Source organism: Polypterus senegalus, chromosome 9, assembly GCF_016835505.1.
Source record: "Polypterus senegalus isolate Bchr_013 chromosome 9, ASM1683550v1, whole genome shotgun sequence".
Taxonomy (NCBI): domain Eukaryota; kingdom Metazoa; phylum Chordata; class Cladistia; order Polypteriformes; family Polypteridae; genus Polypterus; species Polypterus senegalus.
This window is the reverse complement of record NC_053162.1, coordinates 122,758,675-122,770,783: the sequence shown is the minus strand read 5'-3', so window position 1 is coordinate 122,770,783 and position 12,109 is coordinate 122,758,675. Positions and strand designations below refer to the sequence as shown.

The window sequence follows — 12,109 nt, the reverse complement described above, 5'->3', positions numbered from 1 at the left end:
TTTAAACATAGGTTTACAATGGAGTATTAATCAACATATATCCATTACACAGACAGAAAAGCCGATAGACGCAATACTGCCATTGTTTTTAAAAAAAAAAAATCAAGTGATATAAAAGATCACTGATCTGTCTCTTGTATCAGCATAGTACTTCAGATTGTTAGTGTTTTTGAATACAACATAGTAGGAATTTCAGACCATAATGACATGTACAGGGAGGAACAACTGTATTTCAGAAAGCATTCCTTCTTCAAGACCAAAGTATTAGTACTCGAATGAGATAAAGATTTTTGTAGAAAACAAGATGCGTGTTCTTTTTAATATTGATTTATGTTTTTTGGAATAATAGGAATATTTGAATAATTAAACACCAATGTACATTTATATATACTGTGTATACATTTTTGTAATTTTTCCTTTAAATGCATTGGAAGTAGTTGTAACTTCTTGTAACATGTATTAAAGTTCTCTGAGTGTTTTAAAAAGTTCTAAACTATGATTGTCTTGTTTTCTCATTGTCAGTTGCTATAGTTACTGTCTAGGTGTGCCAGTTTCTTCCTCTGGGTCTTCAATTCTGTGTAGTAGCAGTACATTTTGGTGTTTTTGTATGTCTGTAGTACTAAGGTGTTGTACCGCACAGGTGTTGAACTCCAGTCCTGGAGGGCCGCAGTGACTGTAGGTTTTCATTTTTACCATCTTTACCATTAGTGACCAGTTTTTGCTGCTGATTACTTCTTTTAATTAACTTGACTCGAACCCCATAGTTGTTTCTTTTTCTTTAATTAACAGCCAAACAATGAGACACAAAACAAGCCGCCACATCACACAATATCTGAAAATAAAGAAAGGTGATGGACTCGGTAAGGTTGATCTCTCAGGTCACCAAAATATTTTGACGGTGTTCTTAGAAAAAACAGAAAAATCAACAGTTTTAGAAATGTCTGCTGTGGCAGAATGAGAGCAACAACAAGCAAATTAACCGCAAGAAACATCTTAAAGATTGGTCATCTGTTGGCTCGTTTCTCATCTCATTTCTGTTTGACTGTCATTTAATGAAGAAAGCAATAAATTCAGAGGACTGAATCCTTAAAATCAGGGCTATTAAAATAAAAGGAAAAGAAGTGAATTAACAGTGAAAACTGGTCAATGATTAGGAAAAAAAATCAGAATGAAAACCTGTGGCCCTCCAGGCCTAGAGTTCGACACCCCTGTGTACTGTGTTAGCCATTATGGATACAATGAGAAGACAAGCAAAAATTATACCTTTTATTGGCTAAGTAAAAAAATTTAATATTCAAGCTTATGGTGCAGCTCCTGCTACTCCTTCCTTACTCTTGATGTAGTATGCTTTAATTAGTTATTTTAATCCTTTTCAGTTGTTTTTACTTGACTGCTTACGCAATGACACCATGAAGCTTTTGTGTTAAATTTGTCATCCTTTGCACTTGCAGATAATTGAGTTTTTCCAAAAGGGGGAATTCCATTCATCTGTTGTTCAATTGCTGTGGGAACGTTTTACTGGCAAGATTCCATCATCATCCTTAGAGCGCAGAGCAGCAGTGTTGCTGATTGGGATGGCATCACGGTATTATTTTAAAGCAGTTAAATTATCTAATTTAGGGTTGAATACAGGGCATCCGGAAAGTATTCACAGCGCATCACTTTTTCCACATTTTATGTTACAGCCTTATTCCAAAATGGATTAAATTCATTTTTTTCCTCCGAATTCCACACACAACACCCAATAATGACAACACGAAAAAAAGTTCACTTGAGATTTTTGCAAATTTATTAAAAATAAAAACATTGAGAAAGCACATGTACTGTACATAAGTATTCACAGCCTTTGCTCAATACTTGTTGATGCACCTTTGGAAGCAATTACAGCCTCAAGTCTTTTTGAATATCTTGGCACACGTATCCTTGGCCAGTTTCGCCCGTTCCTCTTTGCAGCACCTCTCAAGCTCCATCAGGTTGGATGGGAAGCGTCGGTGCACAGCCATTTTAAGATCTCTCCAGAGATGTTCAATCGGATTCAAGTATGGGCTCTGACTGGGCCATTCAAGGACACTCAGAGTTGTCCTGAAGCCACTCCTTTGATATCTTGGCTGTGTGCTTAGGGTCGTTGTCCTCCTGAAAGATGAACCGTCGCCCCAGTCTGAGGTCAAGAGCGCTCTGGAGCAGGTTTTCATCCAGGGTGTCTCTGTACATTGCTGCAGTCATCTTTTCCTTTATCCTGACTAGTCTCCCAGTTCCTGCCACTGAAAAACATCCCCACAGCATGATGCTGCTACCACCATGCTTCACAGTAGGGGTAGTACTGGCCTGGTGATGAGCGGTGCCTGGTTTACTCCAAACGTGACGCCTGGCATTCTCGCCAAAGAGTTTAATCTTTGTCTCATCAGACCAGAGAATTTTGTTTCTCATGGTCTGAGAGTCCTTCAGGGGCCTTTTGGCAAACTCCAGGCGAGCTGCCATGTGCCTTTTACTAAGAAGTGACTTCCGTCTAGCCACTCTACCATACAAGCCTGATTGGTGGATTGCTGCAGAGATGGTTGTCCTTCTGGAAGGTTCTCCTCTCTCCACAGAGGAGCTCTGACAGAGTGACCATCGGGTTCTCGGTCACCTCCATTACTAAGGCCCTTCTCCCCCGATCACTCAGTTTAGATGGCCAGCCAGCTCTAGGAAGAGTCCTGGTGGTTTAGAACTTCTTCCACTTACGGATGATGGAGGTCACTGTGCTCATTGGGACCTTCAAAGCAGCATAAATGTTTCTGTAACCTTCCCCAAATTTGTGCCTCCAGACAATCCTGTCTCGGAGGTCTACAGACAATTCCTTTGACTTCATGCTTGGTTTGTGCTCTGACGTGACTGTCAACTGTGGGACCTTATATAGACAGGTGTGTGCCTTTCCAAATCCTGTCCAATCACCTGAATTTACCACAGGTGGACTCAAATTAAGCTGCAGAAGCATCAGAGAGATCAGTAGAGATCATAAAATGGCTGTGCACCAACGCTTCCCATCCAACTAGATGGAGCTTGAGAGGTGCTGCAAAGAGGAATGGGCGAAACTTGCCAAGGATAGGTGTGCCAAGCTTGTGGCATCATATTCAAAAAGACTTGAGGCTGTAATTGCTGCCAAAGGTGCATTGACAAAGTATTGAGCAAAGGCTGTGAATACTTATGTACATGTGATTTCTCCTTTTTATTTGTAATAAATTTGCAAAAATCTCAAGTAAACTTTTTCATGTTTTCATTATGGGGTGTTGTGTGTAGAATTCTGAGGAAAAAATGAATTTAATCCATTTTGGAATAAGGCTGTAACATAACAAAATGTGGGAAAAGTGATGAGCTGTGAATACTTTCCGGATGCACTGTATATGTTTCATAGACCCTAATTATGCAATAATTTATTAAATGAATATGTCAGATTGCCTAGAATAAGGTCTACTTAATGCGTGACAATTTCAGGTAGAATGTTAAATAGTGTTAGTTTTAGAATTGATTTTGTTTTTCTGTGTATTTAGTGTTGAACAGGAGATAGTTTACAGTAATTTGGACACCCTAATTTCAGTGGCCCTTAAAGAAAACGTTCAAGAAGATTACCTGCTTGCCCGAGATGTGTGCATCACCATTTCAAAGATTGCAGATGGTGGCAAGGTACAGCGCTTGCTTCACATAAAACATATATGGAATTTGGTTATTGTATGTGGTAATGTGTAACACTTTTTGTTAAGTTTCAACTTATTTTTCTTTGCATGTTCTGTTATATCTTGAGACACTTAAGTTAGTGCCCTGGAATCTACAATTTCCTGCTATTTTATGTGTACTTTGGTACCCTTTTTTATTTAGATGCATGCTAAATATATATCCTTTAGCAGTTTTTTTTTTTTTTTCTTTTTCTTTTTCTTGCCTTCCAACCATCTTGCATTCAGCAAAAGACCGGTAAGAGCACTAGACCCTTCCGGATGTCGCAAGACCATCCTTTGTTCTCCACTTTGTCAGACGCTATTGTTAAAGGTATGTGACATAACTGTGCTTTTGGGGATTTGTAGCCTGGGTCTTCTGTGAGGTAGCTTGTAGTTGGTCTTAGGATGCCTGTTTCAGTAGTAGAACAGAAACTAGCAATATAAGAATAAAACACTATTATATGCACCACCAACTGTGTTCCAATTTGTTTTGTAGCTTATGCAAGTTAATTGGTGTTTGTGTACGTTATTTTTGATCTATGTCAAATGCCAGCAAGTTGGGTTTTTACTTATTTTGTGTGTGTGTGTGTATATATATATATATATATATATATATATATATATATATATATATATAACATACATACATACGGATGTCCCAAAATTCACGCAAGATTTGAGTTTGCCACCATTTGTGCGGTAAAGTGTTGCCAACAGAAAAAAAAAAAGACCGTGTTGACAGCTCACAGTTCAGGGTTATTAAAAATGGAGCGATACACGAAAGAACAACATGTTTTCATTGTTGAGCAATATTTTAAAACTAATGAAGGTTTGGTAGCTACAGTTCGCAATTTTCGTACAAAATATGGTCGGAATAGTGATTTAACTTCAACTTTTTCGAACAAAATCATCTTCAACGATGAGGCTCATTTTCATCTTGATGGCTTCATTAATCGTCAAAATTGTTGTATCTGGGGTTCAGAAAATCCAGTGATTGTTTAGAAATAAATGCATCCACGGCGTGTCACTGTTTGGTGCGGATTTTGGGCTGGAGGCATCATCAGACCATTCTTCTTTGAAAATGCGGCTGGTCAGGCAATAACAGTTAATGGTGCTCGCTATCGCGACATGATGATCCAGCTTTTTGTGCCTAAATTGCAAGATATGGATGTGGACGACATGTGGTTTGAACAAGACGGTGCCACATGCCATACAGCCCGAGAAACCATTCAATTACTGCATGAGTCATTTCCTGGTCGTGTAATTTCCCATTTTGGTGATCAGAATCGGCCACCCAGATCATGCGATTTAATGCCGTTGGACTTTTTTCTTTGGGGTTTTTTGAAGTCTAAGGTTTATGCCATCAAACCCACGACCACCCACGCCTTGAAGGAGGAAATTGAGCACTGTATCTATGAAATTCAGCCACATTTATGCAAAACTGTCAATTAAAAACCTGTGTTCTCTATCAAAATTACTACTTGTGTGAATTTTGGGATATATATATAAAACTGACCCACTTAAAATCTGAGTAATCGTTGGCTTTGTACGTACACTGGTGCCTGTTTACTGTTTAGGAGACCTATAAATAATGCATTGATTATGTCTGAAAAAATGAGCTTGACTCAGGCTTACTAACCTAAAATATCTGACCTGAACAAACCCAAATGAAGTTTAATTAAAAAAACAAAAACTGATTGAACAAGTGTGTATGTACATGAAAATGTGCATTAAATCTAATTAAAAAAATCTGTCCACATGAGATATGCATACATGCATTAAGGTGAAATGGGTGTAGGTTTGTATAGCAAGCATTTGTTTCTCAAATGGACTTTCTTCAGAATCTAAATAAAGCATGCTGGCATTTACTGGCACTTAATCATTTAGCTTTAGTGTATATCCAGGCATTTAAGTCCAAATGATTACTTTTAACAGGGCTACTGGAATCAAGCTTAATGGAAATGGTTTAAAAGAAGCATTCTGCATATTACAAGTTGCCATAGCATTCCTGTAATTATCTGAATTATTAATGTAAAGTCTGTTTAGTAGTAAATTATCTGAAGTAATTTCTATGCAAAAGTTTAGTTGTATATAATGCTATAACTTTATAGTGTTACAAGAACACTACGTGGCTATGCAATCCTTATTGATGGTAAACATGGCTGGTTTGGTTGATTGTGTGTTTTTATGCTAAATGTAATATTGTATAAGAAGGTGCATTTTTTTTATACAGATCTTTTACACTATAAATCTGTCTGGATTGAGATTGTGTAGTGTAAATTTGATAGTTTGTATATCTTGGTTATTAATCTTTGTTGGTTTACAAAATAAAATGTAGCTATTTTAAAATGAAACCTGGTTAACTTTTAAAAAAAAATAAATAATAATTTCAAAAGTGGTTTCACTATTCAGGAAAAGTTGTCATTAACCTAAGCAGCGAAAGTTAGCAAGTAGCTTTCTACAAGATAAAATACAACGGTTTTGGTTATTTGACCCGAAACTCAAAGCTTGTAAAGATATTAATGCTCCTTTCAGTACTGCAAAACTTTTCTATTTAAAATGCAAATCACCTTTGCTTTAATACAAAGAAGCATGTATGTATATTTCCATAACATTTCCTTTAATTTCATCCTTATCAGTAAAAGTAAAAATTTATTTTAATGGATATGACACAAATTGGGACACGAAGGCTGATAAAATCTATTACTTGACTGCATTTTTATAACCCAAATATATAACCCTATATATTTGGGATATAATTACAGAAAAGTCTTGTTTGCCTTCCTAGAAAAAGTCTTAACATATTTTATTAACGTTGTTGTAAATTCATCCAGTTAAACTCATTTGCTTGTGACATGATTTTTTACATTGCATCTTTAGCTGGGTTAGTCCATAACATTCCAAAACCTATATTTATATCTAAATGTATGGAGAAGGGTGCCAAAAAATGTTCTGAGACGATAGCTCACCTTACAAAAAGGTTCTTGGTTTCCTCCCAATACATTGTATTTTCCTGTTGCTGGGTTTAGCATACTTGACATCCAGTGACGCATCATGATTTACCAGCTATTTTCCTCTTTTTTTTTTTTTTATAATTTAACTTTCATCTGAAAATGAGCCCTTAACTTTTTCTCCAAACCTGTACCCTTTCCACCAGTTTGCCATAATCATTAGCTTTGATAACAAGAACCATAACTCAATAGCAAGTAGCGCATATGAGCTCTCTGTACTTTTTTTTTTTTTATTAGTATTGATCCTGTTTTTTTATTATTAATTTTATTGCATTCCATACAAATCAATCAAGTTTTACATAAAGAAAATTTGAGTTAACAACAAATTGATCCCCACCCCTAAGAGAGAGAGAGCAAGCCAAATAGCATGAAATTTAAGACCTGAAAACATACCTAAATAATAGATTCTCTGTGCTTTGAGATTATTTTAAAATATTACTGATTAGATCCTGTCATGTTTTGAAAAAAGTCTGTACGGATCCTCTAACTGAGTATTTGATTTTTTCCAATTTCAAATAGTATAACACATCAGTTTCCCAGTGGCTGGCTAGCTTTCTTTTGTGCAGTTGTTCAATAAGATTAATTTTTGCTGTACCATATTTATAAATAAGACCACTATTTACATATGAAAGTTTTTTTTTGTTTGTTTTTTTATATGAATCCTTATTTGGAGTTTTAAGATCACCTGCTTCAGAAATATTTGCACTGAAATTAGTTTTCTAGTAAATTTATATATGTTGTTTAATGAGTGCATTTCAAACAATGTTTTATTGTTATAAATGCAAGACTTCGCACAATTCAGTGCTAATATTTATAGACAGTGGTGACTTTATTTTTCAGAAATATGTGACTTGGATGGATGAAATATGAAAATTCTATTTTCTAAATTCATTTATCCAGAGCAGGGTTGTGACTAAGCTGGGTCCTATCCAATCAAGCAAGCAATGATCCCTGCAAAGCATACCAGCCCATCTCAGGGTGAAAACGCACATATACAGGGCCAAATTGGCATCACCAGTTCACATAAACTGCAAGTCTTTGCACTGTAAGAAGAAATCGTCAGACACATGGATGACATGCAAACTCCATGGAGGGTGCACCTGTGAGCTGTATATCCCAGTTCTACTTAAAGTTTATAATATTTTCTTAATGTAATTTATCTGTGTATTTATGATACCAATGACAGAGCTGCTTAATCCATTTTTGCATCTCATGTGGAGTCTATGAAGCAACAATATTGACCACATCTCTAGGAAAAGAAATATATGAAGAAACCCTTACTGAGTTTTGTAGAGCACAATGCAGCATAATGCATTTTAGAAATAACTGTATGTTTTAGTTTTTATTTATTTATTATTTATTTATTTTTTGCTAAGGTGTTACATCTCGTAATTCCAACTGGACTTCATTTTCTGATCATGCCATTTCACTTATTTACCTTCTGTCTGAGTCTCCTGAAAAACTTTGTGCAAATATCCTTCAGCGTTGTGCTGCCTGCATATTGGAGGATATTAACAAAGAAAAAGAAGTTGTGAGTCAAGATAAACATAACGTCGAAGAAAAGGGTGAGAAATGAACTCCCAAAATATATGCAAGTGTTCATGTCATACCTTTTTATTGATGCATACTTGCCATAACTGCTTTTAATTACAGGAAGTAATCATGGAATATCTACGGAACAGCTGTTTGGATTTTTATTAATCACATTTGCTTTTTTGTGACATCTTTTGACTTTTTTTTTAAGCTAGCATATTTGATTATCATGATAAATGTAAAACAGCAAACAAGCATTCGGTGGGCTGTGATAAAATATACTATTGAAATTAATATTTTTTTTACTGTTCTGAGTCAATCACTGAAGGATTTTGTTGTTTTCATCGTCACTTGTGTGCTATATGCTCTAACCTATTTTCTGTTCTGTTTCCATGTGCAGCTTTGTCTTCATCTATTTCTGTGTTATCGTTTCTTCTTGCAAATCTTTTTTGCCTTGTGGGGTCTGTGGCCTTCCAGCAGATGGCACATCTGGAAACCTCGGTGTGCACAGAACTGCAGCGACGTCGTATGGAGAAGGAAGAGCAAACTGGTGCCGCATCTACTAAAAAATCAAAGGTTTTTAAATAATTTAGAGAGTCTGATTCAAATTGACAATTTTCAGCCAGTGCTTTCATATTTTATTGAAAAGGAAAACCAAATGTTAATCTGCTTTTCCTAATGATGAGACCAAGGCGAATGTGACCCATACTGGCTAAGATTGTACTTGGCTGTGACCCCTTCACGTAAAGGCCTGAAATCTTGGCAGGTATAGCGAAAAATTGCTTATTTGCTGTAAGGGCAGGCCAACAGTAACTAATGCTTTCATAAATGGTGGTTTGTTTGAAGTTAAGCATCCCACAACATTTAACAAAGGAAGCTGATATCTATGAGCGTTGAATGTCCTGGGGCTACAGTTATGTTTCTGCATCTCAGCAGTCCAGTCTGGAGTGAGCACATCTCTTGTAATCTGAGGGTTAAACAGAGTTCAAGGTAATCTGAAATTATTCTGAATTTAAATTAGGCTATCCTTGGGGATCTCATTCAAAAAACGAAAGGTAAAGGGGATAAATAACAAGCCACGTAATATATTGACTACTGCATGAACGTTATCTGAAACAGCTTTCTGTTCATTGCTGTTATGCTGTCATCTGTATAATAAGCCTTAAAATGTAAATATTTTACAGATACCAGTATGTGTCTCTCCCTTTAGTTAGCAATGTAACATGTTAACTATATAGCCAGGATACCTACAGTCATGGACGAAACTATCGGCACCCCTGGAATTTTCCCAGAAAATGCACCATTTCTCCCAGAAAATTGTTGCAATTAAACATGTGTATATCAAAACATTTGTATTTCCTTTGTGTATTGAAACACAAAAAACAGAAAAAAAGCCAAATCTGACATGTCACACAAAACTCAAAAAATCGGCCAGACAAAATTATTGGCACCTTTTCAAAATTGTGGGTAAATCATTTTATTTCAAGCCTATGATGATGCTCATTTGAACTCACCTGTGGCAAGAAACAAGTGCTGGCAATATAGCAATGACACCTGAAGCCAGTTAAAATGGAGAAAAGTTGACTCAACCTTTCTGTTGTGTGTCTGAGTGTGCCACACTAAGCATGGAGAACAGAAAGAAGAGCAGAGAATTGTCTGAGGACTTGAGAACAAAAATTGTGGAAAAATATCAACAATCTCAAGGCTACAAGTCCACCTCCAGAGATCTTCATGTTCCTTTGTCCACTGTGCGCAACATAATCAAAAAGTTCACAACACATGACCCTGTAGCTAATCTCCCTGGATGTGGACGGAAGAGAAAAATTGATTAAAAAAAAACTAACGAAGGATAGTCCAAATGGTGGATAAACATTCCCAATCAACTTCAAAACATATTCAAGCTGTTCTGCAGACTCAAGGTGCAACAATGTCAGCTCAAACTATCCGTCGACATCTGAATGAAATGAAACGCTATGGCAGGAGAGCCAGGAGGACCCCACTGCTGACACAGAAACATAGCCAGACTGGAGGTTGCCAGAATGTACTTGAAGCCAAAATCCTTCTGGAAAAACATCTTGTGGACAGATGAGACCAAGGTAGAGCTTTTTGGTAAAGCTCATCATTCTGCTGTTTACAGAAAACGGAATGAGGCCTACGAAGAAAAGAACACAGTACCTGCAGTCAAACATGGTGGAGGTTCTAAGATGTTTTGGGGATATGTTGCTGCCTCTGGCATTGAATGCTTTGACTGTGTGCAAGGCTTCATGAAATCAAATCTGAAGACTACCAAAAGATTTTGGGTTGCAATGTAGGGCCCAGTGTCGGGAAGCTGGGTCTGTGTCAGAGGTCATGGGCGTTCCAGCAGGACAATGACCCCAAACATACCTCTAAAAGCACCTAGAAATGGTTGAAGACAAAGCTCTGGAGAGTTCTGAAGTGGCCAGCAATGAGTCCGGATCTAAATCCGATTTGAAGAGTTATGGAGAAATGGCGTTTTTCTGTTTTTTTTTTGTGTTTTTCCAATGCACATAAAGTAAATAAACGTGTATACCAAAACATTTGTAATTGCAACAATTTCCTGGGAGAAATGGTGCATTTTCTAGGAAAATTCCAGGGCTGCCGAGGGCCTTATGCATACCATAACAGTGGCTTTAAACATCACTGGTAGGCTTCCTCTACCCAATGTGGATCAGTGGATTCCTCAAATAACATTTTATTTATAAAAACTTTTGGCCAACAAAAATTTTAATGAACACATGGTTAATCAAGAAGAATTGAAAAAGAATCTTCTCCTTTCTTTCCAGATTGGTTGAAAATGTTAAAATTATATAATTCCATTTTTGTCTTCTGAATTAGCAGAATACAGCAGAATCCTTATATAAACTGTAAGCATAAAAAAACAATGCATGCCTATGATATTCATGCAAGACAAGTTCAGTTAGACCAAATTGTGTGTGTGTGTGTTTTTTGCTGCTGATCCTACATTAGAAATTTTAATCTTTTTTTTTTTCCCACCTTTCAGAACATTTAATTTGCTGTTTAAATAAGCACTGACGCTTCAGTATTTTTTCAGCTGGATTTCTAAGTAAAAAGGTTTAGTGTTTTAGTAGATGATCAGCTGCCATTGCTTTCTAGTGTAAGCAGCTGATCATATAAATATACCACTTTATAGTGAACATACAAGGATAGAAAAGACAGGGGTTAAAAGTGTAAATATTGGGAACAAGTGTTGTAAGCAAAGTTGCTGCTAATGCTTTATTTCTTTTTCTACACCCTCCAAGCAACCAAGTAATGAAAGTACCATTGATGAAGAAATGGGTTTGGTTGGTGCCACTGCTGAGGACACAGAAGCAGAACTTGTCAGAAAAATTTGTGAGAATGAGCTGTTAAGTGGTGAGTCCTAGCTTTATTTGGATAGCATATAAAAATTTAAGCTGGAGCATATTCGAAAGTGTATTCCAGCATCACACCATTACATATGCACAGATTTTCTTGAAATTTAGAGGGTTGCTCCGAGTTTACAATATTGGATATATGGTGTCATTCAATGATGATGATGTTGGCGCACATCCAATTGAAGCATTTAGTCAGGGTTCAGTTCCTGACCGCCAACAACCCCAAACATTGCCCATAAAATAAGTTAATATAATTTAATATATACGCTGTACATATTAATTGATATATCTCCTTCAGTAATGTGAATCAATAGATTTAAGTGCAACATACTTGTATATGGTATTATTTTATAGACTACTTTGGCTGCATGCATTAAGTTCCAGCTGAGGCCGGCACAGCACTTCTGTAGTAGGTTAGAACCAAGCGTTGATTCATGAAAATGATACACAGCCTTTTGACATCAACCCTTAAAAAAACATA

At 36.5% G+C, this 12,109-nt stretch overlaps 1 protein-coding gene and 1 non-coding gene across 3 annotated transcripts in view; both read left to right on the top strand.

Moving 5' to 3' along the window:
- The window catches only part of ncapd2 (non-SMC condensin I complex, subunit D2), a 96,780-nt gene that overhangs the window by 48,877 nt on the left and 35,794 nt on the right, over positions 1 to 12,109 (top strand). For both annotated transcript variants that reach the window (XM_039763694.1, XM_039763695.1), the window contains 6 exons: positions 1,452 to 1,585; positions 3,528 to 3,660; positions 3,936 to 4,020; positions 8,077 to 8,265; positions 8,634 to 8,809; positions 11,515 to 11,626. In XM_039763694.1, the coding sequence (XP_039619628.1) occupies positions 1,452 to 1,585; positions 3,528 to 3,660; positions 3,936 to 4,020; positions 8,077 to 8,265; positions 8,634 to 8,809; positions 11,515 to 11,626 (829 nt within the window). The remainder of the gene's footprint in view (positions 1 to 1,451; positions 1,586 to 3,527; positions 3,661 to 3,935; positions 4,021 to 8,076; positions 8,266 to 8,633; positions 8,810 to 11,514; positions 11,627 to 12,109) is intronic.
- On the top strand, positions 8,907 to 9,209 carry LOC120536149. Its single transcript, XR_005635055.1, has one exon. It is a non-coding gene; the product is annotated as a small nucleolar RNA U85 (small nucleolar RNA).